This window comes from Aspergillus karnatakaensis (assembly GCF_047715665.1).
Source record: "Aspergillus karnatakaensis strain CBS 102800 unplaced genomic scaffold BJY04scaffold_35, whole genome shotgun sequence".
NCBI lineage: Eukaryota > Fungi > Ascomycota > Eurotiomycetes > Eurotiales > Aspergillaceae > Aspergillus > Aspergillus karnatakaensis.
This window is the reverse complement of record NW_027395747.1, coordinates 63,811-88,142: the sequence shown is the minus strand read 5'-3', so window position 1 is coordinate 88,142 and position 24,332 is coordinate 63,811. Positions and strand designations below refer to the sequence as shown.

The 24,332-nt window shown below is 51.5% G+C and overlaps 8 protein-coding genes and 1 non-coding gene across 9 annotated transcripts; 5 read left to right on the top strand and 4 right to left on the bottom strand.

The window, feature by feature from the left end:
- Window positions 1-430: 430 nt before the first annotated feature.
- On the top strand, window positions 431-1,039 carry BJY04DRAFT_219818 (uncharacterized protein; the record flags this gene model as incomplete). Its single annotated transcript, XM_073716698.1, has 3 exons — window positions 431-733; window positions 798-872; window positions 917-1,039. 3 exons carry the CDS (start codon window positions 431-433, stop codon window positions 1,037-1,039), a joined length of 501 nt encoding a protein of 166 aa, XP_073569546.1.
- A 5,371-nt stretch (window positions 1,040-6,410) lies between these two features.
- Window positions 6,411-6,540, top strand: BJY04DRAFT_t101. Its single transcript has one exon. It is a non-coding gene; the product is annotated as a tRNA-Leu (tRNA).
- Window positions 6,541-7,450: 910 nt separating this feature from the next.
- BJY04DRAFT_192801 (uncharacterized protein) lies at window positions 7,451-8,775 on the bottom strand. Its single transcript, XM_073711826.1, has 2 exons — window positions 8,054-8,775; window positions 7,451-8,000 (listed from the first exon to the last, which is right to left on the bottom strand). Exons 1-2 carry the CDS (start codon window positions 8,123-8,125, stop codon window positions 7,710-7,712), a joined length of 363 nt encoding a protein of 120 aa, XP_073569545.1. The 5' UTR covers window positions 8,126-8,775; the 3' UTR covers window positions 7,451-7,709.
- Window positions 8,776-9,594: 819 nt separating this feature from the next.
- On the bottom strand, window positions 9,595-10,163 carry BJY04DRAFT_219816 (uncharacterized protein; the record flags this gene model as incomplete). Its single annotated transcript, XM_073716697.1, has 2 exons — window positions 9,595-10,062; window positions 10,128-10,163. 2 exons carry the CDS (start codon window positions 10,161-10,163, stop codon window positions 9,595-9,597), a joined length of 504 nt encoding a protein of 167 aa, XP_073569544.1.
- Window positions 10,164-10,637: 474 nt separating this feature from the next.
- Window positions 10,638-12,032, top strand: BJY04DRAFT_228908 (putative aldehyde reductase; the record flags this gene model as incomplete). Its single annotated transcript, XM_073718950.1, has 4 exons — window positions 10,638-11,020; window positions 11,066-11,434; window positions 11,495-11,611; window positions 11,677-12,032. The coding sequence occupies exons 1-4, from the start codon at window positions 10,762-10,764 to the stop codon at window positions 12,030-12,032; spliced, it is 1,101 nt and encodes a 366-aa protein (XP_073569543.1). The 5' UTR covers window positions 10,638-10,761.
- Window positions 12,033-13,271: 1,239 nt separating this feature from the next.
- On the top strand, window positions 13,272-14,059 carry BJY04DRAFT_192800 (uncharacterized protein). The gene has a single exon (XM_073711825.1). The coding sequence runs from the start codon at window positions 13,358-13,360 to the stop codon at window positions 13,820-13,822; it is 465 nt and encodes a 154-aa protein (XP_073569542.1). The 5' UTR covers window positions 13,272-13,357; the 3' UTR covers window positions 13,823-14,059.
- Window positions 14,060-15,291: 1,232 nt separating this feature from the next.
- On the top strand, window positions 15,292-15,726 carry BJY04DRAFT_219813 (CVNH domain-containing protein; the record flags this gene model as incomplete). The annotated part of the gene is made up of 1 exon (XM_073716696.1): window positions 15,292-15,726. The coding sequence occupies one exon, from the start codon at window positions 15,292-15,294 to the stop codon at window positions 15,724-15,726; it is 435 nt and encodes a 144-aa protein (XP_073569541.1).
- Window positions 15,727-16,295: 569 nt separating this feature from the next.
- On the bottom strand, window positions 16,296-18,054 carry BJY04DRAFT_228905 (MFS general substrate transporter). Its single transcript, XM_073718949.1, has 2 exons — window positions 16,588-18,054; window positions 16,296-16,527 (listed from the first exon to the last, which is right to left on the bottom strand). Exons 1-2 carry the CDS (start codon window positions 17,864-17,866, stop codon window positions 16,346-16,348), a joined length of 1,461 nt encoding a protein of 486 aa, XP_073569540.1. The 5' UTR covers window positions 17,867-18,054; the 3' UTR covers window positions 16,296-16,345.
- Window positions 18,055-18,371: 317 nt separating this feature from the next.
- Window positions 18,372-21,859, bottom strand: BJY04DRAFT_192793 (uncharacterized protein). Its single transcript, XM_073711824.1, has 5 exons — window positions 21,330-21,859; window positions 21,152-21,278; window positions 20,566-21,105; window positions 20,156-20,519; window positions 18,372-20,099 (listed from the first exon to the last, which is right to left on the bottom strand). The coding sequence occupies exons 1-5, from the start codon at window positions 21,770-21,772 to the stop codon at window positions 18,619-18,621; spliced, it is 2,955 nt and encodes a 984-aa protein (XP_073569539.1). The 5' UTR covers window positions 21,773-21,859; the 3' UTR covers window positions 18,372-18,618.
- Window positions 21,860-24,332: the final 2,473 nt, after the last annotated feature.

Sequence of the window (24,332 nt, the reverse complement as noted above, 5' to 3'; positions counted from 1 at the left end):
ACGAAGATTACCCAGACCGAAAGGGCCGTATAAGATTATCACAGTGCACCAGTTGGGATTGGGGATTGATGCCTGCTGGGTTAAGCCCAGAGTTCCGTTCTACATTGACTGGCATGACTATAAACAACGGACACTCGAGTACATGAAGGTGTGCAAAGTCCTGCACTCTCAGATTGAGTCTTCGAAGGTGTCTTCACACTGCTCGATTCCATCACGCCAGCTTCATATGGTTCGGCAGTTCATGATTGACATGGGCATTCGGGCGGGCATCAAGACATTTGGCCAACTTTGAGCTTTGACCAGTCCGCGAAATCCGAAATGTCCGCCGCTGCCCATCCTTATTCCTTCATTCTCTCATCTTCTTATCCTCTATCCTTCTTCTCCTTCTTATCTCTTCATCTCTATCTCCATAGAAAACCCTACGACCCCTATGGATCCGGCCTCAGAACCCGAGATCGCGGAGAGCGTGACTATCAAGGACGAATCCGTCGACGAACCCGTTGGTGAACCAGTTGAGGATTCTGTTGAGAACCCAGAGGTTGGCATGGAAGCCGCAACCGAAGCGGACGAGAACGATAACGAGGATGGGTTATTTGACCCAACCATGCTGCAGCTTGCCCGCCCCGGCATCGACTACCCCCGCTCCCGTTTGTTTCGCCGTGCCTCCTGCTGCGCAGCTGGGTTTCACGGTCCACTCGCAGGTGCCAGCCAACTGGCGCGCGAGGCTCATCATGTAGCCTAATCCAACCAATGGCCTGCCTGCCCGTCGCGTGGTATCCCTTGATCGCCTCGGACAGCGTCGCAGGAACGCCCGTGGCGAGCTTAGCCAGGAGGCGACAATAACAACAATTTGCGGGCCACCTCTCACGAGGGTAAGTCTCCCCTTTGCTAATGGTACTTAGCTAACCGCGAATAGCTCTCGCCGGTTCTTGCGGTTACCCCTCCTGTGGCCCCCGGTGGCCCGCTCACAAGGAATGCCTGGGACAGTCTGCCGCCCATCGCGGTGAGGTTGGATGAGTGGGTTAGGGTTAGTACCTAATCAGGAAGAAGACAAACACCGTGCTTGATAGTGCGCCAGAAATAGAGGTCAAATTCTAACAAGGTGTTCAATGACACAAGAAGGGCTTTATTTAGAGCATGGTCTTGAAGCTCGTTGCGGATCAATCTAAGTTTGATACGAAAAGCCATAGCATTGTCTTTTCTCACACGGCAAGGGTCCGGATGGCAGGATTGTCTAGTCGGAGGTCCAGCTCACTTCTGCAGTAAAGGAGATGTATCCACGGGTCGCGTTCGCTGGCAGCAGCTCAGGTGGGCACTCTCTCTATCTTGCACATATCTACGCTAATAATTGGGATTTATAGCGGACATGCGTGAAAAACAAGCAAGTGGGCTGGGAAGGTATCTAGCAGCGGTAGACCCTCATGCGCAAGTCCTTCTTCAACCGAACCACTCTCGACAAATCTGGACATTCTGACATCCCACACTTCGCTGGATTGGAGATCTCACAAGATGAGGTCACTCTTCGACCCCTAAAGTAACGATCGATGGAACAAACCACGCTATCAACGTCGCATTTGCCCATAGTATCGTCCCGGTCACTCATGTAGAAATGCGCAGATCTCTCCTCTGCGCAGAGAGGAAATTAACCTCTCTCCACGGTGGATTGGAGATATGTTTTTATGGGAACAAGCTACCTGAGGACCACGGGCACTGTTCGTTGCTTGTGGCTTTGCTGTTCCGAATCAGAATACCTGCAATGCCGTACGTTTTGCCTTTCGACACGGCTATCTCATCGATGTTTACCTGCTCACATTGTCCTGCTCACACGAGGGGTAAGACGTCCAGGTGATGCTAAGTCTCATCCTGCTGCTGATGTAGACCACGACCTCCGAGCGTCTACGTAAACAGAGAATGTAACTTCGTCGAAGAGAAGAATGGGCTTGCAGGAAATCAGATACGGGGAGCTACCCACAATTCACCATCCCCATCTATCTGATCAGTTCCGACTTGTTACGTTGGCACCTCCAAAGGTGCTTACTCAAGATGATGAAACGGTAACTCTCTGACCCAGAGTAGGAGCAGGCTCGTGCCCTGTCACCATCAAGGGGATACTCAGTCTGCTAGTCGCTACCAGAAGGAAGGAGCTTGATGAGTTGAGGGGTGGGCTTTCTGGACGTCGTGCAATGTGGCATGTCTCTGTGGGCGCCGCTCGGTATACGAGCCAGCCAAAGACCCTGTGGTAACCCTTCTGATTGTTGATTGATATGAGTTGATGCAGAACCCGCTGTTCGCTTGGAGCCTTATGGCATACCTACAACCGCTTGCGAACTACCTCAAGGGATCACACCCGATGTGGCCGAGGGGCAAGACCAACGGATGCTCGCGGTGTTGGTCATGTAAACGAAGGGACTTGTGCTACTACTCTTGCCTTGATTAGCGGTCTTGTAGTGATCGCAAAGATACCAGGCTCTACGATCTACAATCCCAGCTTCTTACAATCACTGTCAGTTGGTCATGTGCAATACAAGATGAACTCGGTGAAGAGCTCTTAGGAACTCGACTTGTCAGCCTTGACGATGTGGACTCTTTCCAGAGAATCCTGGCTTCGGACATCAATCGTTGACCCTATTAATTCAAAGATTTCGAGACGAGATAGATCGCCAGAGTGATGGTTTCTTTAACGAACCATCTGACAGTTACAACATACTGGGAGGGAACCCAAACCTCCAACGTTGCCACGTATGGTGGTGTTTGTGCCAACTCATATAAGCGCAATAGCCCTCTACACCAAACGATGTGTGGGCTGCCGAATGGGCAGCAGTGACCATGCCGACCAAGGGCAACGTGAAGCCGTTGGAGAAGCTTGCAGAGATAAAATCAGTTTTCGAAAACCGTTCAACTCTCAAGGGTTCAACTCGCCAGCAGCGGAAAACAGTAGCCATCATCCAACACTAGGATAGCGCCCTGTTTTAGGTATACCTGGGATGTTATGCTCTAGGCACACGCCATGATGGTATTCCAATACTCGATGGCGTGTAGGATTTCTGAGATGGTACACAGTCGCGGACATAAGGCTTGTGAGTTCCTTGCTTGGGGAGATATTGAAACCACCCTACCGATCGATGCGACCCAGGTGGATCGACAGTGAATCTGTCCTACTCTTATGCTTTAGCAAGCCCCGTTACTATGTATCTGCCAGATGCTAACTGACCTAGGTTGTTCTGGCTGCAAGAGTGCACTCTGCGACGGTACAGCCCATCAAGGAGTCTGCCACCGTGCTGTTATGTTGGTCAACCGAATAACCAAGGCCCATGCTTCGCTCGCACTTTATCAGCGCGAGAAAGAAAAACCCGTCTACTTGCAATATCTTCCGAGGCTATAGTAACAAGGTATTTGCTCTCTTTCCACGATCTCCTCTTCTGCCTCGGCTGACTTTGTCGAAGAATACAAGCCAAACGAACCTCGCAACGACAACAGCCACACAAGAAAAGAAACAGAGTAAAGCATGGTTTCTTTCAAGGGTGGACGGCGAAAGGCTTGGAAAAGTGGTATAGAAAGGAGAGTACTTACCGGCATCTTTCCTGCCACTTGGACTGGACCCTGCCTGGTCTGAAAGATGCACCTCTCGCCATATTGTGCTCTCTACAGGCGTCAAGGTCAGCTTGAACAATTGCAAGTGGCAAGGTCTTCCTAAACCCGAGATATCCAACACTAGTCTACCGACTCTAGCTCCTGACCACGTCCGCGTCAAATCCAACCACAACGGCGACATGTAGCTAGCTCTAGCTACCTTACGGCTATGCAAATCCAGCGCCTGCACGCAACACATATCACATATCACGGCCAACAGCATTCTGAGCTAACCCGCCATGCTGGAATCCGCCATGGCCTCGCCCATGAGCAGGAAACAACGCGCAGGCGCTATGTTATCGAACCTTGCAGCTGAAAAGGTAACGAAGAAGCCACGCGTATCAGGACGGGACCAAGAGCACGGCCGTGCAGGGGCAATGGCACGCGACAAGGTATGTGCTGCGGGTAAAGAATGGCGTGAGACATCGAGAGCCAGAGTTAATGCCTGTCAGGCCACTGAACGCAATCTGCGCATCGGGGCAATATTCGCTTCAAAATGATGAGTGCCTGTCCGCTCGAGTGAGCTTTACTGGATCCCTTTCACCACGCAAGCAGGGTGGCGGGGTCCTTGCGCTGCTAGTGCACAAACGCCTTGAACAAGAATGTATCTATATACATCGACCAATTGCTATCGCTGCAGCAAATACAGGGTCCGAGGGTGGTATGGCAGACGTCAGACGTCAGATATCACCAGCCGTATCGAGGCGTTGGCTCTGCTCAATTGCGCGTCGCTACGCCGCGATACGTCTTGTCATTTCTGCTACTGCTCAGCAATGTAGAACCTCATGGAAGAGCACTTGGAGTCAATTCGTTGCCTCAATAGAGAACGGGTGCTCCAGGGCCCGAGCAGCTCGATACGGTGGTGTCTCTCGCCTTGTCGGGACCGCAGTCTTAGCACACATTTCGACACACGCTTCTTTCCGTGCCAGGACTTGCTCGTCGCTGGTTGAGTCCATTCGTCCACGTATTCCGTGTAGTGGGTCCCTGGTTGCGTTAGGCGTGGAAACACAGAGGAACTCCGTGAAGATGACCAATGCCATCGGGAAAATCGTGTCTCGGCTTTAGCGATCGCCTCGCTTGTTTCTGGCTCCACGAAGGCACTTGGCTAACCTTGAGCAGTCCGCGAAATCCGAAATGTCCGCCGCTGCCCCCGGTCCTGTTCGTTTCGCCGTGCCACCTGCTGCGCAGCTGGGTCTCACGGTCCACTCGCAGGTGCCAGCCAACTAATAGCCTGCCTGCCCGTCGCGTGGTTTCCCTTGATCGCTTCGGACAGCCTTGCAGGAACGCTCGTGGTGAGCTAATACCTTCGGTGTTTCTACCAAGCAGCTGGTGGCGGCCTACAAGGCCAGCACCGACATAACCCTAGTGATGGGGATCAACAAACCGCGGCAGCATTAGGTAGGCCTTCCTCTTCCCTGTCTCTTCTTCTCTCTATTACCTAACACCTGACGCGATAAACAGCCCTTACATCTAAAAGCTATCTTCCTGGGCAACCAACCGCTGACACGATGGATGATAATACTGTACGCCTGGCTTCCTTTCCCTATCCGCAGAATATACTAATAATGCGATGCGGGTGTACCTGCTAACCCAATTTACCACACAAGCCCTAATAACTAGTATCAAGACACTCTCTAGAGCTGCTGATGCCAATGGAATCTCGATCGAGCAGTTATCTGAAATGCACGGCGTGGAAATCTTCATTTGAAGATATCTCAGAAGACGAATTACTCGTCGACCCAAACTTGTCAGCGCCATTTCCACATGAAGAGAAGAATAGCCGAACAATCAACCCATCCATTCATATTCTCCCTTCTTCTTTGTCTCCAAATGAGATTTTCTCATGGGTACAAAGGCGCCATGGATCATGGACCAAAGACGATGCCAATATAGGGAACAGTGAACAGTTCAGACGTACATGCAGAATCGACGAATCCCCGGATACGGTCGATCTAACTCGGCCTGGTTACCAGTGCTTCCACTGTGCCGTCAATTAACTGTGGATGATGTTGACCCCTTGGCAACCCCGTGGGGCCCAGTCGTCCCAGTGTTCGAACCAACAAGAACAAAAACTACAACACTATTATCAGAAGGGTGATTTTAGAACCACGGATCCCCGTTACTTATAGGCCGCTCTACCGTGTAAGTAGATTACCCTGTCCTTGCCCAGCTCTAATATAACACTACTAATAAATACTATAGGAAGAGGATGAACTAGAGCCTCAGGAACGCGAACACCCATGCCTCCGATGTGCTTGGGGTAGCTTCGACGTTAATGGAGAGGATGCCCGATCTCGCATAATATCTAAATCACGGTTATCTGTACTGCTGTACTAAAGGTTAGTATGAACTATCCTCTATTTGAGACTAAAATTCTAGGTTTTACTAATGCTTTCCTGCTATGTACAGTGCTTCATCCTTCTGGGGTGGGCGCCCTCACTTTGCAGTCATCCTCAACGGGCGGGCTCATATCAGGTCGAGAAATTGGGACGGTAGCCAGAGGCAGGCGTTATGGTTAATCAGTTCAGGTGGAGATTTGGCCGTGGTTGAGCTTTCACATCAGCCAGTTTATTTTGTCGATAGGGGCTTCTATCTGTTAATAAAGCAGATCACGATGCGTATCTTGACAAATGTTGGTCTAGGGTGAGCGTCCGTTTACACCACTGCAAAATATGCTCTCTGGACCTGACATACGGTTGATTGATCCACATTGAGCTCGTGAGATAGATGCGTTCCAAATGTATATGGTGTCAAATATGGGAGCAACGCCACATCCTCTTGGCCGGTTGGCCTAGTGGTAAGGCGTGGGTGTAAGTTACCTTAATACGTCGTTTCGTTAGCAAGCGCTAATTGTCCTCAGCTCCTATCAAGGAAAGCTCAAGATCGTGGGTTCGATCCCCACATCGGTCGTATTTTTTATACTTCCCGGAGTTTCTTATGCTCCTCCAGCAGACACCGGCCATCACACGCTTGCCTGGCTATCACAAGATCACTTATTCTATTAACAACAACCAAATTCCACTTCGGAATGCCACGTTGACACCCCCTTTGAAAGGTCCGACTGTGTCGTCTTGGAGCCCCCCAGCTGGCGGATACTATAGGGTAGTCACGGGCATGTTCAGCCGCGCAAATTTAACACTTGTCCCTCGAACAATCGGTGGGCCTGGCCAACAGATTGCGCGCCATTAATGGGCTTCCTGATTCCGTGGCTCGGCAGTATAACATGCCAGGTTAGGCTTGCACTCGAACACGTTGAAATCGCGCTGCTCGAGGCTCTACGGTCGTGAATGAAGAAAAAGAACAGTATACCCTACTAGAGTCCCTTCACACTTTTCTGTGCAAGCAGCTGTCATACTTCCAAATTCTACCGCGGCCCAGCTTAACGAGAATTACCAAGGGCTTAAGATGTGTGTATAAAACTCAGGAGGTAGGAGTCCGAAGAAAGCCTACCATTTGATGCTGCCCGACCCAAGATAGACAGACAGGGAAATGGCCAACAACGCGAGGACCAGGAGCAGGCTGGACTTCCAAAAGATCCCAGGTTTCCCTTGGGGACCCCCAGCCGCCCTGCTCCGCGACAAAATGCAGACTTTGCCGAACTGGGAACCAAAGATGATGTTCACTCCACCCTCAGACGCCCTGCCTCGCCCTCGCCCTGCTTTATCGTCGCTTTTCCTTTTCACCGCATTACCGCATGCTTTCCCCTGCGCTTTCGACGTTGCTTAGTCGCGCTTCGCGCCCGAGCGAGACATGTTTTAAACGTAAAGTTTCTCTCGGTATCCAGATTGCGCCGCACACATTCGGCCGTCTACCAGGCACGATCGCATCACGCAACGCATTTCAGTCCTGTGATCGCCACGCGAACCTCAATGTGAACCTTACAGATGCGCCCGGCTAGTGGTAGACCATATCGTCGCTATTCGGAGGAGTACGCTATGGCAGTATAGTGGTGCGACGGACAGTGTCAGGACATGCCTGAACTTATAGAAGACTGGGAATGAACGTCCTCCAGAGGGCGTCGGATTACTACGAGAGAGTGCCAGGTTAGGGGTCAAACCATCCGCCGAATTCGCTCTTTCTTACGGTCCTCTTACGGCTGTCATGTACCTGAACTCCAGCCAAGAAGGGGCAGAGTGGTCTGCCGGTATCAGTGGGCTTTTCTGCTCAGAGCTACAAGGCGAGCAGATGATGTACCCACTCGACGGTCTGGAACTGCCGAAGGCTGGAGACAATATCCGAATCTGACAGGTTAGTCTTGATAACAAACTTTCTTCCAGACAAACCAGAGGGATGAACATGCACAGGATGAAGGAATGGCCATGCATGCATCTACTACAAAAGATACCTCTACATACATATAGTCTAGGGTGGTGAGCAACGGAACCTCTGATACGTGGGATCAAACCTCACATGCTGTCGTTAGCTGGAGTCTGATGCAACCAGCTAAAGCAAGAAAGATGACTTGATCGGCGACGAGCATCGAAATGTGTCCCATCAAGAACAGGGGCCTGGAATTAGCAAATGGGAGGCTTCGCGAAGAAGTCAAGCAAGAGCCTACGCCAACAAAGAGAGGCGCGGAACGGCAGGTTTTGCAGTCGACATCAGAGAGGGGAGGCTAGAACTACTAGAGAATATTGGCACAAGGAGAGCTAGCGCTATCCGTACGCAGTGCTCTATTTCATTCGGGTTTCTTCACGCAACATCCGCATTGCCGCATCGACTACTGAACAGGTTCAAGTAGCAATACTAGCGAAGAGGATCCAATCAATGCCGGTTTGAGGTATGTACACACATCGAGGAAGGAAACTGCCATGCACCGACCGCGCGGAAAGGACAGCAAGCACATTGCATGTTAGCAAGCGGATTCAATCCAGTCATCGCCCGATGGGACAAACCCAGCCCCATGGAAGACAAGGACCAGCACTAAGGATGCCTGGCAGCAGTTGCTACACCCTGACACGCAAACGGACACCGCCAAACCATGAGTGTTACTGGCAACGTTGTTTCGAGACCAGCATGTGCTCGTCGCTGACATGTCTGCGCATCTTTTGACCAGGCCTTTTCGACATAGCAAGCTTCTATTATTGTCATTTAGCAACCCCTCCTCATGCATAATGATACTTCACCTTGAAGTTTCCTCAGTCCTTGATCTTGCGTCACAATAGAGAGTTCTCGCAGGCCTGAATTCTGCGCGATCGACGCCCTGATGTAGGGGCCGGTGTGGTTTTCTTGTTCTTCGCGCACGCTTGTATCGCATGCTCCCCTGGTGATAAGATGTAGCAGCAACCAGATTTGTTCAAGATCCAGAATCACTTGCCAAATATATCCAGTAGATCAGCAGTCTTGAGCAATGAGACCATCCTAGTTTGTTGACCAAAACCCAGGCTCGTAGCCCAGCCGAATATTCTTCGGAGTTGCATTCCAGCTGACAGCTTATAGACCTTCAATCATATAACTGAACCCGCCCGGGGAGTCCCCTTTGGCGTAACGCAATCTTTGCAATCTAGTGTTATTGTTGTTGCCGGGAGTCACGCAAGTGAGACGACGGAGCTTGTATTCTCTTTTGCAATAGACATAGACAAGCCTTTACCTGGGGGGTATTTACCTGTCGTAGCTTGATCTACTTGAGTAGATATTAGGATTCATCTAGACCTTACCTGGACACTCATGACCGGGCCCCTCCTTCCCCTTGTTCATAATTTCTCATCTCCGCAATTCAGCATATCCTCTTATCAACCCAGGCTTTGGCACGAATAAAATCAGAATTCGTGGTAACGGGAGAGGGAAAGTCAGAAAGTCGAAGAAAATTAGAAAGAGTAGGAAACGTAGGAAACGGTAGAGAAAGTATAAACAAAAGTCCATGCGAGCCCTATCTCGATCATCGAAAAGCATACACGGTCTTCATTTCAGTTGTCCAGAACATCCACCCAACCGCCACCAACATCAGCCTGTATCCGTTCTCAATCACTCGTTCAAATCCTCCAACTCCTTCTTAACCTCCCTCACAAGCTTTCTCTCCAGTTCATCCTCGTCCTCGTCCATATTGACATCGACATCAACCTTCTTCCCGCCTCGAGCCTTCTTAGCCGGACTTCCCGTCTTCAAGCCACCATCCTTCCCATTCCCACGACGCTTTCTCGGAGTCCCACCGGGTGTAAGGGGAGTAGTAGGAGTAGACGGCGCACTGACACCGGCACCAGCATTGTCCATCCGACTACTGATCAGCGCAGCCTGCTTCCGGAGCTTGGTCACTGGTTGTCCACTGCCTTGGCGCTGCATTCTGCACAAGATCAAAACCAAATCAGTAATCGATTGCAGAATGGATGTTCTCAAGAAACGACGCGACGCACCAGGACCCATAAAGTCTGCGAGCTTCTGGTAGCTGAGCTTGACGTTTTGCTGCTTGAGCTGGTCGAGGATGCCAAGGACGAACTGAAATGTGTTAGTGAGACAAATAGTCGAGTTGGGGGAACAGGGAATGAGGAGAGGGGGCGGACTTTGGCGTTTGCCTCTGCGTTCCAGGTCATAGGCATCTTTCTTGATGGGAGGTGGTTAGTGGTTTTTCAGACGTGTAATGGAGTGATGGAGTGGATGAGTGGAGGACGAGGAGGGTGAGGGAAGGGAAGGAAAAGGATTGAGTAGGTGTTAACAAGGATTGTGTTGTGGTTGTGTTATCTTGCTTAGTCGTGGTGTGCTTTGTTGTTATATAATCCATCTTGTCTGTTCTATCTTCATCATACTCTGTACATGGAAGATGCAGCATATTCACAATTTTATATTTAGTTGATGCACCCATACAGCTCTGGTCTTGGGGGATAGGGTAGACTGCACCACCTTATGGTTGCTGCCTTGGCGGAGCAGGCCTGCAACCCGCGAGTTCTTGCGTCTGGTTCATCATCAGGTAAGGTAAATTCTTCTCCAGTTTGTGTTAGTGATGGGGGAGTGAAACAAAGCTTAATCTGACTTGAAAAGGCAAAGGGCTGATTGTACCTACTGGACAGGAATCCTGGCTTGTCCGGAATGTAAGACCGGACAGTTATTTCTCACCTCCACCTCACCTACCTTCAGCATACAATCATCACCTCGCTCCTATCTTAAAACTACGACAACTACAACCACTCGAAAGCCAAAATGGCAGATCTCACTCTCCCCTCCCCCGTAATCCCCAAAGGCTCCCTCATCCTCGTCACCGGCGCAAACGGCTTCATAGCAAGCCATGTAATCGACCAACTCCTTGACGCCGGCTACAACGTCCGCGGCACCGTCCGCGACCTCACCCGCACAAACTGGCTCAACGAGCTCTTCGAGAACAAATACGGCACCGGCAGACTCGAGACAGTCCAAGTCCCGGACATCACCACTCAAACTGCATTCGCAGACGCCGTCAAAGGTTCGCTCCCTCCCCGCTGGAAACCCCTTGCATTAACACACGCAGGCGTATCCGCAATCGCCCACATCGCCTCCATCCTATCCGGCGACCGTGACCCTGCCAATGTAATCCCGCCACTTCTCAAAGGCACGCTCGGTCTTCTCGACGCTGCAGCGAAGGAACCCTCCGTCAAGCGCTTCGTGCTAACGTCGAGCTCGCATGCCGTCGCGGCGCCAATCACCGGGGTGCCGAAGACGGTCTCCAAGGATTCCTTCAATGAGTACGCTGCTGCGGCGGCGTGGTATGACCCTCCGCATCCACCGAATCAAGGCATGATCGTTTACGCAGCGAGCAAGGTCGCCGTTGAAAAGGCTGTCAGGGAGTGGGTTAGGACGAGACGAGAGGCGGGAGCACTGGGGATCGAGGTTAATTACGGTAGGTTTCCTCTCTTGTTTGTCAGTCACACCAAGGTCATATGCTGACTGTATACTGCAGTCCTCCCAAGCGCAAACTTTGGCCCAACCCTCCACCCAGACCATCCCGGCTCGGAGCCCTGGAAGTGGCCCATCGCGCTGTATAACGGCCAGCCGGAGAAGGCCTTCCTGCCTTCTCGTAAGTCCCCCACCCCCTACCCATATACGCACCAATTAAGCACGTAACTGACACTCCACTGGTAGAACACTACATCGACGTCCGCGACACCGCCCGCCTCCACCTCGCGGCCCTCCTCCTGCCAGACGTGAAGGACGAGCGCATCTTCGGCTACGCAGAGATCTACACGATTAATCGCATTCTTGCAGTTCTCCGCACACTCTTCCCGGATAGGTCCTTTGTTGAGGATATCTGCGGGGAGCCTATGAGCTTGCTTCAGGTGCCTGCTGCGGCACGGGCTGAGGAGCTTTTGAGGATGATGGGTCGGCAGGGGTGGACGGCGATGGAGGATACCATTAAAGGGAATTTGGAGTGGGTTGTTCCTGATGCTTCTCCTGATCCTACTGCGGATGGCGAGAATGGATGGCGAGAAGGGGTATGAAGGGGACGGGGAGCTTATTGATTAGTTTCCAAGGCTGGCTTTATCTACTACTCCTTTGGCTTTCGCACAAGGTTGAGTGCAACTTCTATTTTCCTGCTTCTTTTCGGATTTCTCAAATTCGGTTGATACTCGTGGAATACAGAATTTGATGCTAGGCCTCTATTCTTTAATGGGCGCGATGGAGTCGGACAGTTGATGCCCGATATCTCACCGTAAGTCTCTACAGAGTCCGCAGCGCCTCACACGGCCCGAGATCGGGCGGCTAGAATGACTTAGGAAATGGTCGAGATTTCTTGATACTGCTTGCCTGACTAGACAGGCGCGTAGCAGAGTCATTATCCTTGGTTGGCGCCATCCACTCCCTCTTTTGACTGGATTCGCCCTCTCGTTCCTGTAAACTTTGGACATAGGGACTCCATTACACCTGCCTTCTGGGAGAGTGAGCGAATCGGGAAGGAGCTATGGATTACCTAGGTAGGTGGAGATTTCAGTTGTTCCTTCTTGTTCTAGGAGCCTCGGAATTGTCGCTACCAGTTTGAATCTTGCCTGCATAGCAAGGCATCGAAAGAAGAGAAAACAGCACCTGGGAAATCCGATTCTTCTATGCCACGTTGTTGGTTGATGGTAACGTAGGCGCTTGGTAACAGCTGCTGACAGCTGAGCTCAGAAACATGACTGCGTCAGCAAATAACCTGACTTACTCTCAGCCAGGCCACATGGTTACTAAACGAGGTCCTCTACGGTGTAGGCTATCCGATCGCGTCTGAGACAAGTCACATCCCAATACCACCGTCACACTACCGTCTACATCATGCAAAGCCGATCTCCCAGCCGACTGGCTGCAGAAGTGACACAGACTATCCGAAATAAGCTCTGTCCTGCGCCGCATGTGCCAGCATCCCTGGGCGAGCCAAGTGGAGGCGCTCGGCAGCTTGCGAGGGGGGCGCAGCCAGCCTAATTTAGATCGGGCTAACCCTGCGCGTTGACGATCGGCGGCTGTCAGCGCTAGGGCATCCTTGTTGGCGAGACAGGGCCAATGGGTGCCATGGGACTGGGTGTAAGGTTTCTGGGGATGTTGATGGGGTAGTCATCGTGTCGGTATTGAGACTCTGAGCTGAGAGAGAGACTGATGAGACATCGTGACGAGTTGGTACGGTGAGGGACAAGAATAGATATCAAGAAGGAACATATGTATATAAAAGTCTCCGCGTTGCAGGAGTTTGTTCACATCAACAGCACACAACAGTCTACTCAATCAGCTCCAACATCCAATATACAATCAACTCATCTACCATATCCCAATATATCCAATCCAAACCACCAAAATGAAGACCTCCATCCTCGCCCTCACCCTCTCCCTCCTCAGCGCCACCACGGCCGCGCCCTCCACTGCACCAGCCCAAAACAACTACCCCTACAGCATCGGCACCCTCTCCCTCAAACGTCTAACCGACAACACCTTCAACATAATCTTCTACGTCACCCGGCACACCGACACCGGCTCCCCCATCTCCTCCACAACCTGCCAAACAGCCTGGAACCCGTCTCCACCCGCCGGCGCCGAGAACCCCGTCTCCTGCGCCGACCCGACCTTTGCATTCTTCTTCCCAACAGGAATCAAGAATCTAGAGGAGTATGAGCTTACTGTTTCGGGACCGGATGGGACGGTCTCGGGGAGTATTGCGCATGGGCCGAAGTATGCGTGTGGGCCCTATGAGGGGGTGATTGAGGGGGTTGTTTATGAGTGCAAGACGACGAATGGGGGGGAGTTTTACTTTCCTTTGGTGTAGATTGTTGGCGAAGGTTGAGTTCTAGGGATAGAAACGCGGATGGGTGTAATATTGCAGATGGTCTGATGGATGGATTGCTGTACTTTGTTGGTCCTCTGTTGTTTCTATGTTGCGGATAGTTGACGGTCTAAGTTTGGTATGATTTGCCCTGATGCTACTACTATAGTTGTGCGATTTGCGGACAGGAGATGGCATCTATAGTTTTCAGCGATATACAAGAATGCTTTTCTACACCCTAAGTCTAGAACTCAATGGTTGCGAACGTTATGGTCCTCGTTTCAGGGCTGGAGTGCTTAATCTCAGACATAAAGTCAATAATAGATCTTGCTTGATCATGAAAGTAACGGTTACTGTACAATATAGTTGACTCGCACTACTAGCATTGCTTAGCATAGTCAGTACAGCTATGTTCATTCTGGAGGACACAGTTGTTGATAATGGTGGAAGCCAAGTCTTCTGGGCCGACATCCAAGTGATTCTACCTGCTGCTAACGGTTCTGTGAAATACCATGCATTACACTGCTTCTGACTAGTCTTCATCAACTACAGAACTTCAGTGGTGGTAAATTACAGAGTATACCCACTCCACCTCCGCTTTCATCAGCTGCGCAAAGTCATTAGACTCGTGTCAGCCATTACGCCTTCCACGCTGCTGTATGAAGAACCATCGTGCCAGGGAACAGAGTCGCTCCCTTGAAGTGACCTTGAGTGTAGTCCGACTGCTAAATATAGCGCGATATCTACCAGTTCCTCTCACGCTAGCTTACCACATTGTTCATCAATGCAAAATGCTTATTCCCAGTATCAAAGCTATGCATTACACAATGACATCTCACGGGCAGGCGAGGCACGATCTACGAATACCCGTCTGTGCACCCTGAACACGGCCATCTAGCGCTGTGTAACCATGATGGTGTCAGCACAGCAAATACGGCCTATTCAAGAGAATACTTCGACATTGACCAGAGTGCCAGTCGAGGTGGGTCCCTGCCTGAGGCTTTCGCGCTCCACTACCTGTGACATGCACATTGAAGCCAAGACGACGAACGCTTGGAGTACCGCACTCTGTATAGGTTACAGTGGGTAGATCTGCAGACATATGATCATGATTACATCGTAGGAAGGTGTTTGTGTGTGGCTGGCTGCAGAAGTCTATCGCCTGCGATCTGCATGAACTCCTCCACCTGCTCCTCATACCGATCCACCTTTACCACGTGTACATCGCTGATAAGACTATACCTAATAGTGATATTGCCAAATGACATAACTTCCTTCGTCTCTGAAGTCCCATTTTCCTCCAAGATGTATTGATGGAGATCGATTACTCTGTAAGTGACGGGGGAAGAGGGTATATAAAGCAGAAGACAATTTCGCTGTTGAAACCTCTGCTATCAATCATTCTTCATCCTCTCAATACCACTTACCTATCGAAAGAACACACAAACCAATATCAAATCCGATACCCAAGAATGTCCTTCAGCAACACCTCCCGAGATATCCGCCTCGAAGACCGCCATGTCCTCGCCCCCACAACCGAAGACTATTACGGGAACTGGCGCGAGAGCAAGATCGACCTGAATACCGTGATTGGAAATTATGATGGTGCGTGTGGCCTTTTTTTCTCTCCCAAGTCCGTCTATATTTCCATACCACCAAAGTCAGGCAAGGTCAGAATCATGACAGGGATGGATTGGGCAACTAACAAAACCCTTTCTATCGATACAAGATGGCTCCTGTGGGGTGGCAAGAACTTTGCCGAGACAGCGAGTAATATCGGGCTAAACGGAACGCGTCTTACGGCCGAGCTCAAATCAGCGGGGGGCTGGTACAGGGAGAGACAGGAGCTGGATTTGGATACGCGGATTGGGAATAGCAATGGGAGCCTTGTTTTTGTTGCTCAGTAGGCGAGAGAGCCCAGCGGAGCAGGACTGGACTGATGGGGATGGAATTTGGGTATAGTTATCACTGTATTGTATCTAGGAGGCCGAACTTTACTGAGCGGCGTGTGGCTGGGGATTACCAGCATGGCGGAGGTAGAATTTAAGGTTGCTCTGTTTCATCTCCCACGAGGGAAGTAATGAATGAGTTCATAAGATTTGATCTGCAATGAGGAACCAGAGGTGGAGAGGACATTATGCATGGCTGTTATGCTATCTCAGCGAGACTGGGAGAGTATAGCAGGAAACATTACCGGTGACAGAGGACGAAAGGCAGGCGCTGGAAGGGGTAACATGTATTACACGCGCAGGTTAGAAGTGAGAGGGACTCAGCTCCTGCTCCTATCATGGAGAGAAATGGAGGTTTAATCGTACACATTTGGAGGTCAGGATAGAATGTCCCTAGCATTTTGGCAAATCTACCAGGGGCCTTACGGGGGCCTTACGCTCCTCATAAACATAAGGCAGCAGATACATGTAATTATAGCCTCTAGAATTACTCATTCCATTACTATTCTCTTTCTCGTCGTTTGCGTCCTGGATTATAGCCATTCCGCGGCATTATTGGCTAGCCGCTCCATACTGTCTAAATGGCAGCCTGGCTCCCAGCCCCAGTCTGCCCAATTGCAAGCTTATCCTTGTCCCCGTTGGTAACAGCAACAGCCACCACCCCAGCCTCCTCATCACTACTCACACTATCGTCCCCCTTCTCCAGCCCAACCGGCGTATGCTCCCTCATAGCCACCCAAGTCGGATACACCGCAAGCCCTAGTGAATATTAGCACTTTCAACCCAATAAGAAAACCAGAAAGTAAAAGGAAGACAAACCAAGCAGAATGGTATTAACAGCCAACGGCACCCTCCCACCATGCCACTCGCGCGTATTGAGCCCAAAGCTAATCGCCTGCGCAAAACTCTCCTGGCCGCGCAGAATCCCCGAAAACCGACTCAACTCGGAAATATTATCCGTCTTCGTCGCAAGGAAATAATACAGCCAGTTCTGCAGCGCCTGCCGCGCAAAGTCCCACAGCAGCAGCACGAAGAACCCCTCCACAAACCCAGGATCCACCCAATCCCACGACGGCGGATTCGCGGTGTATTTCTCTTGAATCACCCACCCGTAGATCCACGCGACGATATGCCAGGCAACAACCCAGTAGAATCCATACTCGATGCGCCGTTTCACGGGGAGACCCTTGTAGTCCAGCAATGTGGAGACGAGTTGCGAGGAGAGGAGGGTGCCGAAATTGCTCACGAAGCCGATGAGGGCTCTGGCGCGGATGCCGAAGTAATAAGTCTGGAAATTGCCGTGATACTGGTTAAAGTACGCGGCCCAGAAGATCGGGAGCAGGAGGAGGATGTCGCGGCGCATGCTGGCTTTATACAGGGCGCGGAATTCGGCCGCGAAGCTGGATTCTGCTTTTACGATGACCTTGCTGCCGTCGGCGCGTTGGACCTTCTCGGGGGGGGAGAGGAGGAGGGCGACGGGGGCAGCGACGCATTGCAGCGCGACGAAGATGAGGTAGGTTTGCGGGTCGACGGAGCCCTTCTTTACGGCGGAGGCGTCGTTGTTCAGGGCGAGCACGATCGCGCCGCCGACCAGGGGGCCGCCTGTGCGGAACCACAACCAGATGTTCATGTAGCGGCCGCGTTTACCTGGTTCTGGGTAGCCGAGGGCGACGGCGCCTTCGCTGGCCCAGAAGAGGCCCGCGGAGATGCCGCAGGTGACGGCGCCGACGAGGACGAGCCATTCGTTGCCGAAGCGGTTGTTTGTGTAGAGGCCGGCGGAGTAGACCGGGTAGCCGACTGCGCCGAGGAAGAGGGTCCAGGCGAGGCCAATGCGGTTGGCGATCGGGCCGCCGAAGAGGCAGAGGAAGCCCATGAGGCCGAAGACGAGGGCGTTGGCGGCGTTGACGAGGTAGGGTTCTTGGGCGCCGCCGGCGCCGAGGCCGGACATGGCGTTCCAGAGACCTGGGGCGAGGAAGCCGACGGCTCCAATGACAAAGGCGTTAAAGAGGGTTGAGCGGTACCATTTCCGTTTGACGGTGTTGATGTCGGTGGTGTCGGGGTTGGCCTCCGTGACGGAGGGGGAGGGTTGTTCGCCCATCGCGGGTACAGATTCAAGATCTTGAATACAAAGGCACTGAGAAAGAAAACTTACTACAATTCCATATTTCTCATTCCCGCCTCTCTTTATAGAGCTGGTCGCGACAGACTTTTCCCCGCTGGTGGGTTTACAGACAGTATGCCATTGTGGTGTGCGATGGCGTTACCGGGCCAAGACTTGAAAGCTCCATGTCGCGGCCCACTCCGACCGTCTGTGTGTCCTTGGGTTGTCAGTGCATGGTGATAACTTTATTGTAACAATTTTGCCCTCTACCATGCGCACGGTCACCATTGATTTCGCTGTAAAGTACATAGATAGTGAATACCCTGAAATTAAAGTGCCGAGTTCCCGCTGGTCCAAGCGCCCTGCTCTGGGCAGGAATCGGGATTCCGACCGCCAAGAGAACGGTCATGCAATCTGCAGAGCTGGACCACAATCACACAATGGCTCTCATAGAGTACTCTTATTTCTCTGGCTCACTACTTCGGAGTAGATATTGGAAGGAGTCAAGAAGGCGAGGGAATACGAAGCTTGGATGGGGTGTTAAGAGAACGAGTTGTTTGATTGGCGGCCGTGCACTAATCCGCCCCACAAGCCGTCGCCAAGCGGGCCGACGCGATGTAACCCTACAATCCCAAAGAGGAAGGTGCCAGGGGTAGCCCGGGCGCATCAGATTTTAACTTTCAATGTCGCCAGGATATATATTCGGAGTACAGGCTCTAGGCGCACGATAGAAACTCGCTCTTGGCATACTATCTCACCGGCACGCTACTCTCAAAGAGCTTCTTCATCCTCCAATCCTCCTCCTTCGCACCCTCCAACACAACACCGATTTCCTGCGCGCGTCGAACATCCTCCAGATCAACATCTCTCTCTTGAAGAACCTCATCCATCCGCAATTCCCAATAATCATCAATAAATTCACTGAGCGGAACATCAAATTCATCGAACTTCTCCTCAAATTCCATCACCAACTCCTCAAGCAGGTCAATCAACGCCGACTCCTCTTCACGAACTTCCCACACCTCCTCAGACCCAGGGAGTATTGCGCCCCCATGGCACGTATGCGTTAATCCAAGCTTTTCGAACGTGAAGAACCGCAGTGAGGCGGAAATAGTGCGCCGATCCCGGTCCGTGCCCGCCAGGTCATAGATAAAATCCTGCGATGTGGCAATCTGTGCTGGGTTGGAGTCTGTGAATGGTTTACTGCAGCAATAAGAGGACTTCAAAAGGCGAGTCAGCGGCCGGCAACGACCGTCAGCTTGGGAGCACGCGCAGACGCAATCGTCCTGAGTATTGTCTGTCAGAAGCATGGTAAGCACCTTGGCAACATTCCGCTCTGATACATGGCGTGAATGGCAGAGCTCCCTTGTCTGTGTTCCATCTGCCTGCCGATGATACCTATACATGAAAGTAGGATCCCAGTTTAATGCGTCCCAACGCTTCAGGTGTGGACCGAATGCTTCTGCAATGGGATAGATTGCAGGATACCCGCGGACAGAAGGCTGATAGAGGTCTGCACCTTTTCCTACCATCCAGTGAATGAGCTCTGCAGTTCGTGTGACCGAGCTCCATGCGCACGCATCCCAAGCTAGATCTACAATGGGGACATTGCCGGATGAACCGCATTGTGTCAGACCGGTAAATCCAGCATTGTACAGCAGCTCGGATACCGCCATGTTGGCTGCCGTTGCACTGTATATGGACCGTTCGGTTCCAGTTAAACCGAACGGAACCCTCACTCCGTGATTTATCAGAGATTTATGAATTGTAAAAGCGTTAGTGTCGGGAAGTGATGATGTTGATAAGCCGGTGTGGGATATGATGCGCTGAGGAAGGTGCTGCAGTGCCAATGCCTGGAGGTCGTTGCGTTGTGCGGCCAGTAAGTCGATGATAGTTTGACAGAGATCCACATTTCCAGAATCTACAGCAGTGCTGAGGAGATCTAGCGGAGTATCAGGGGTATATTTGAGCAATAGCAAGGCGGACTCAAACTCGCGGGCGTCACATGCGAGCGAAAAGCAATCGATTACGACAGAGTCATCTCGAGGCAGCGAGGATTCCATCAGGAGAGTCATACCATGAGGCCATCCCAGGCACTGAGCGAAAAGCCCTCGGAAGTATCGACCAGTGCCATGGGCGTTTTTGGAGTGTCTCCCTGGAGTGAGGCATTCTCGAAGGTCCTCGTCCGACCTTGTCAGTATAGCCATTTCAATTGCTGAGAGCTGGATGTCTGTAGTAGGCAAATTAGTCAGGCGTTTAATATGCATATCGTTATGACAAACAGACCTTCGTGACCGTGGTTGTTTACCAATGCCTGTGCTGCCTGCGCTATTTGATACATATACAAAGGATAAAGGGAATCAGTAACCTCATCATGGTGAGTAGACCGAACCAATGGCCCCAAGGTGCTCCCAGCTACTAAGAAGCGCTGAAGCATGTCAATCACTGCAGGCCGAACACCCTCATACGGCCCGGTGTAGAGCGAAGTATACCAGATAAGGCTATCCAGGGCTGTCTCACCGCTACTCGTCTTTTCGTTCACAGGGACACCTGCGTCGATTAAGGCGAGTACAAGTTCTCGAAGACGTTCAAAAGTGGAAGAACCTTCAGGCCCGAAGCACGATGCGTCATTTAACATATACGCCACCCGCTGTGACGGAGTTAGTGCCGCCATCTCGTACCAGCTCAGTACCTACATGTAAAAGTGTACTGCCATCGGCAAGACGATCGGTTGGTGTTGCACGCTGGTCCTGAAACATCTGCAGGAGAGTCTGCCGAATATCTTCAAGCATATCGGACGTCAACAAGAAGTCAGTATCGCCGGCTTGATTCAACAGATTAAATGCCGGCGAGTCGTCGCGCACGACGGAGTGGAACCGCAGCGTTGGACTGATTGAGAATGCACCTGCACCCCACGTCAATGTCATCATGGCATTTACCGAAAGCCGAATGACTCGATTGCAGAAGGCGTATTTTGCAGACAAGGCAATCATTTGTCGTTCCTCTGAATGAAGGGGGCAGTTGGTTTCATATGTGCCGGAGAAAGAGAAGGAGAAGGTTGATGCGGAAAAGGACCGATTATGGCAGGTACAATGCTTTGACGATGCTGAAGGCGCCACTTGCGATGATTGCCCAGTGCGCCAGGCAGTGCGGATGAGCTTTTGCCGCGTACACAGGGTCTTCAGCGTTTGCGGGTCTAAGACGCGGTTGTACACAGGCTGTGGTGCCAACTGCGCCTGTGAGATGTTAGAACTGCGTTATTGGGTTATGAATAGAGCATACCGGCCGACCAAAGGGTATCGCGTTGTTTGGGTTTACAACGTTCGTGAATTTGCTTGTTTGCGCGCTGATCGAGGTCGTCGTCAACAAGACGGCTTCAAGCATCTCTTGCTGGTGAGAAAGAACAGCGCTGAGTCGGGTATCAGCAGGCAATTGATACACCCGATGAAGAGTAACAAACCTGTTGAGCAACTGCAGTGACAACTGCAATGTAGCCTGCAACCCTGATATAGTTTCGGACAGCGAGACCAGAGTATCCCTCCGAAACGGGTATACTGCTCTTCTCAAGCGAGGCCAGTCGTGCCTTCTACCCAGGTGTATGGGATTGTGTGATCTACACTTCTCCAATACGGCATCGAGTCTATGGAATGCCGCTTCGCAAGGCGTCAACTGCTGCTCCACGAGCTTTCTGTAGCTTTTAGAAGAAACATCATTCCTTGAGGAGAGGAATTGTGCTAGTGCAAGCAGTGTGTCCTCCAGACCTTTTGCCCTCGCCGTGAAATCGTTGATCTCCTCGTCGTAGCTTTTCCACGGCCCATAATAATTCATTAGCCCCTGACATGCTGCCAGCCCCAGGGATACAATCCCGACCACACCGCCGCTGATAGACAATGGATCAGACATGGCTGGTGCGGTGCAAAAATTGGGACAAAGAGGGCATATGGAGATGTTATGATGATTGAGCGGGCCTGGGGAACTGGATGACAACAGCTGAGTTAGGGTGGCTTCAGCCCCGCCATGTGCATCCGGCCGCAATCGCTGGGGTGCTACAGGTGATTGGCTCTGGGGCACCCTATCAATTAAATTAGGAACGGGCCTACGCCTAGCTCTCCGATAGTTACAGTAGTGGGGCGTTACAGGGGGGTCGTGGCATCTTCTTGGCAGTCCTTACCCATGACTCCCCCGATCAAACCATGAGCTTAATCGCCTTGTGGAGAGCGTGGAGTTCTATTGATAACCCACTACGGGCCGCGGTCAACAGACAGATGAAATTGATGAAGAGGAGTGAGTCCCATGGCTTCAACACGAGTAATAGGGGCCATTGCGTCCGATCTTGGTCTTGAGAGGGGCTAAATCCTTGGGTCCAGACCAGCGTAATTGGGTAAAGATCGACTGCAGTAGTTTGGGGGCAGTGCCTCACTGCGACGGCTGAGTCTCACGCGGTTTCTTATCCGAGTAGCAACAGCGCCGATATCATTGACCTGCGTACCGAGAACTCAACCTAGATAGCCCTATGGTCCGATGTTACTGTAGAGAAGGCAGTACTAGCTGTGCATCCCTAGTATAAGCCCTACTAACTCCGCAATTATCTAGTCTCAGCACCACTTAACAGTTTACCCAGCCACAAACCCAATGACCCTGACTCCACCCTCCCCGGCCCTAACAATGCAGCTAATCTGACATTTTCCAAGTTTCCAGTCCATCGTTATCAGGGATAACACCCCCTTCTCCTTCACACCGTTTTTGAGTACACGTTTAGTGACATCCAGTTCTGTCTCTTCATTTATAGACAAGGTTACTGGAAAGATTGGCTACTTCCTCAGCACTTTGAGCAGTCAATCTTGATACCCGATGTGTTATATCGGCCTAGGAACAACTTGCTCTGCAGTCTAGTCTCTAGCACTTTGAGAACTTCATCTCGGGTTCCCTACTTCTGGTGGGGGTGGAAGCAGACGCCGCAAGGCGATGACTCTGCACACTACTTTCAATCCAGGAAATACCACATTACCTATATCTCAGCCGTAGCTGATGTTGTCGTCATAGTTCGATGCACCGGTGAAATCCCTGCTACATAGCGCTCGCTTAGTAATTTAAGACCCAACTAGTTAATGAATCTTGCTTAGCTGCTGCAACCGAGTACCGAAGCAGGCATTGTGCTTACGCATATGGTATCCCCAGTGATGATCCTATCTTTCGTCGAGGTGTTCAGCTGCGCAAAGAAGTGGAGGGATCTCCATCGTACCCAGCACTCAGTATCCTATTGCAACTCTCACACTTCGGAGACCTCTGCCACGAATCAGGGTTGTTATTACCGTTTTGCCTCATCTCTGTGCTTAGTGCACCTCATGTTACAGAAAACACGGACAGTGTGCTGCGGAGTATTAGAGCTCGTGGGTCTAGGGCAGAAGGCAGGGGTAAGCCTTGGCGCTTAGTACCTGGGGTAATCGTACTGAGATGGGCTGTAAGTGGTTGGCAGTTTTTTCCGAGCTGGTACAATAAGATTCTGACACCAGCAAAAATTCTTGACCAGTATTCACGAGAGAAGAATAAATATACTTGACTCCTCGAAGTATCATATCCAAAGTGGTGACTGGCTCTTATCCTGTTGTAGAACAGCCCATCCGAATAGCTCTACAGCCCATCTGCCCTTCAGATGTCGGGACATATCAAACAGGTCTTGAGAGCTATGGCTCATCATGATTATCTAGAACGGGGCGAGTTGGATGTTTATCTACTGCACTCTACGCCGTAGCCACAGAAGTTTCGACGGTATTAGCGCTCAGTGATATAGACTGCTCGTAGTTAGATTATAGCATAATGCGCTGTGCGAGGTGGTCTCTGCACGCATTGTGCAATTGGCATCATGTGATACAAGCTACTCCTCTGGTCACACAATTTGCTGTACTTATCCAGGAATAGCCATTGCTGACCGGCAGATAGGCTGACCACGATTGCCGCTCTTGCTCTGCACAAGGCTGGTCTAAACCCCCTCCGTTGAGCAGGTAGCCCGAGCACATACTCGTCCTCGACCGGATGTTGATCCATTAGCCATGGTCTGCTCTGCAGATACTACACGGGGTCCCCCAGGATCAGAGGCATTGAGCGGCCGATACCCTTCTGCGTCTACAGTGAATTGGGATTGATTGACCCTACCATACTCGCAATACCACCTCTGCACTGAGTGGTGTACTGCCATTTAGCGGTACCGCTGCAACCTACATCGCACAGCGGTCGACAGGCATGAGGCTGAACCAGCGACGTAGGCCCACCGACACAAGACCTAAAGCCGTACCGCCGAAGACACGCCAACAGCGGATTGAGCAACAGCGATACCTCAACCCACTCACATCCTCGCTCACATTACGCCGGCTTTCGTCAGCGAACCAGCCCCGCGCCGAAATCGGCCGAGTAGGTAATGTAGCACAACATGAATCGCACTCGGAGACTGGCCACTGCGCCCACG

Coding starts and splice junctions, on each gene's coding strand:
- BJY04DRAFT_192801 (XM_073711826.1), bottom strand. CDS start 8,125: ATGGGACACATTTCGATGCTCGTCGCCGATCAAGTCATCTTTCTTGCT. Junction 8,001..8,053: donor CTGGTTGCATCAGACTCCAG/CTAACGACAGCA, acceptor TCCGTTGCTCAC/CACCCTAGACTATATGTATG.
- BJY04DRAFT_192800 (XM_073711825.1), top strand. CDS start 13,358: ATGAAGACCTCCATCCTCGCCCTCACCCTCTCCCTCCTCAGCGCCACC.
- BJY04DRAFT_228905 (XM_073718949.1), bottom strand. CDS start 17,866: ATGGGCGAACAACCCTCCCCCTCCGTCACGGAGGCCAACCCCGACACC. Junction 16,528..16,587: donor TGTTAATACCATTCTGCTTG/GTTTGTCTTCCT, acceptor AATATTCACTAG/GGCTTGCGGTGTATCCGACT.
- BJY04DRAFT_192793 (XM_073711824.1), bottom strand. CDS start 21,772: ATGTCTGATCCATTGTCTATCAGCGGCGGTGTGGTCGGGATTGTATCC. Junction 21,106..21,151: donor CGATACCCTTTGGTCGGCCG/GTATGCTCTATT, acceptor AACATCTCACAG/GCGCAGTTGGCACCACAGCC. Junction 20,100..20,155: donor AAACAACCACGGTCACGAAG/GTCTGTTTGTCA, acceptor TGCCTACTACAG/ACATCCAGCTCTCAGCAATT.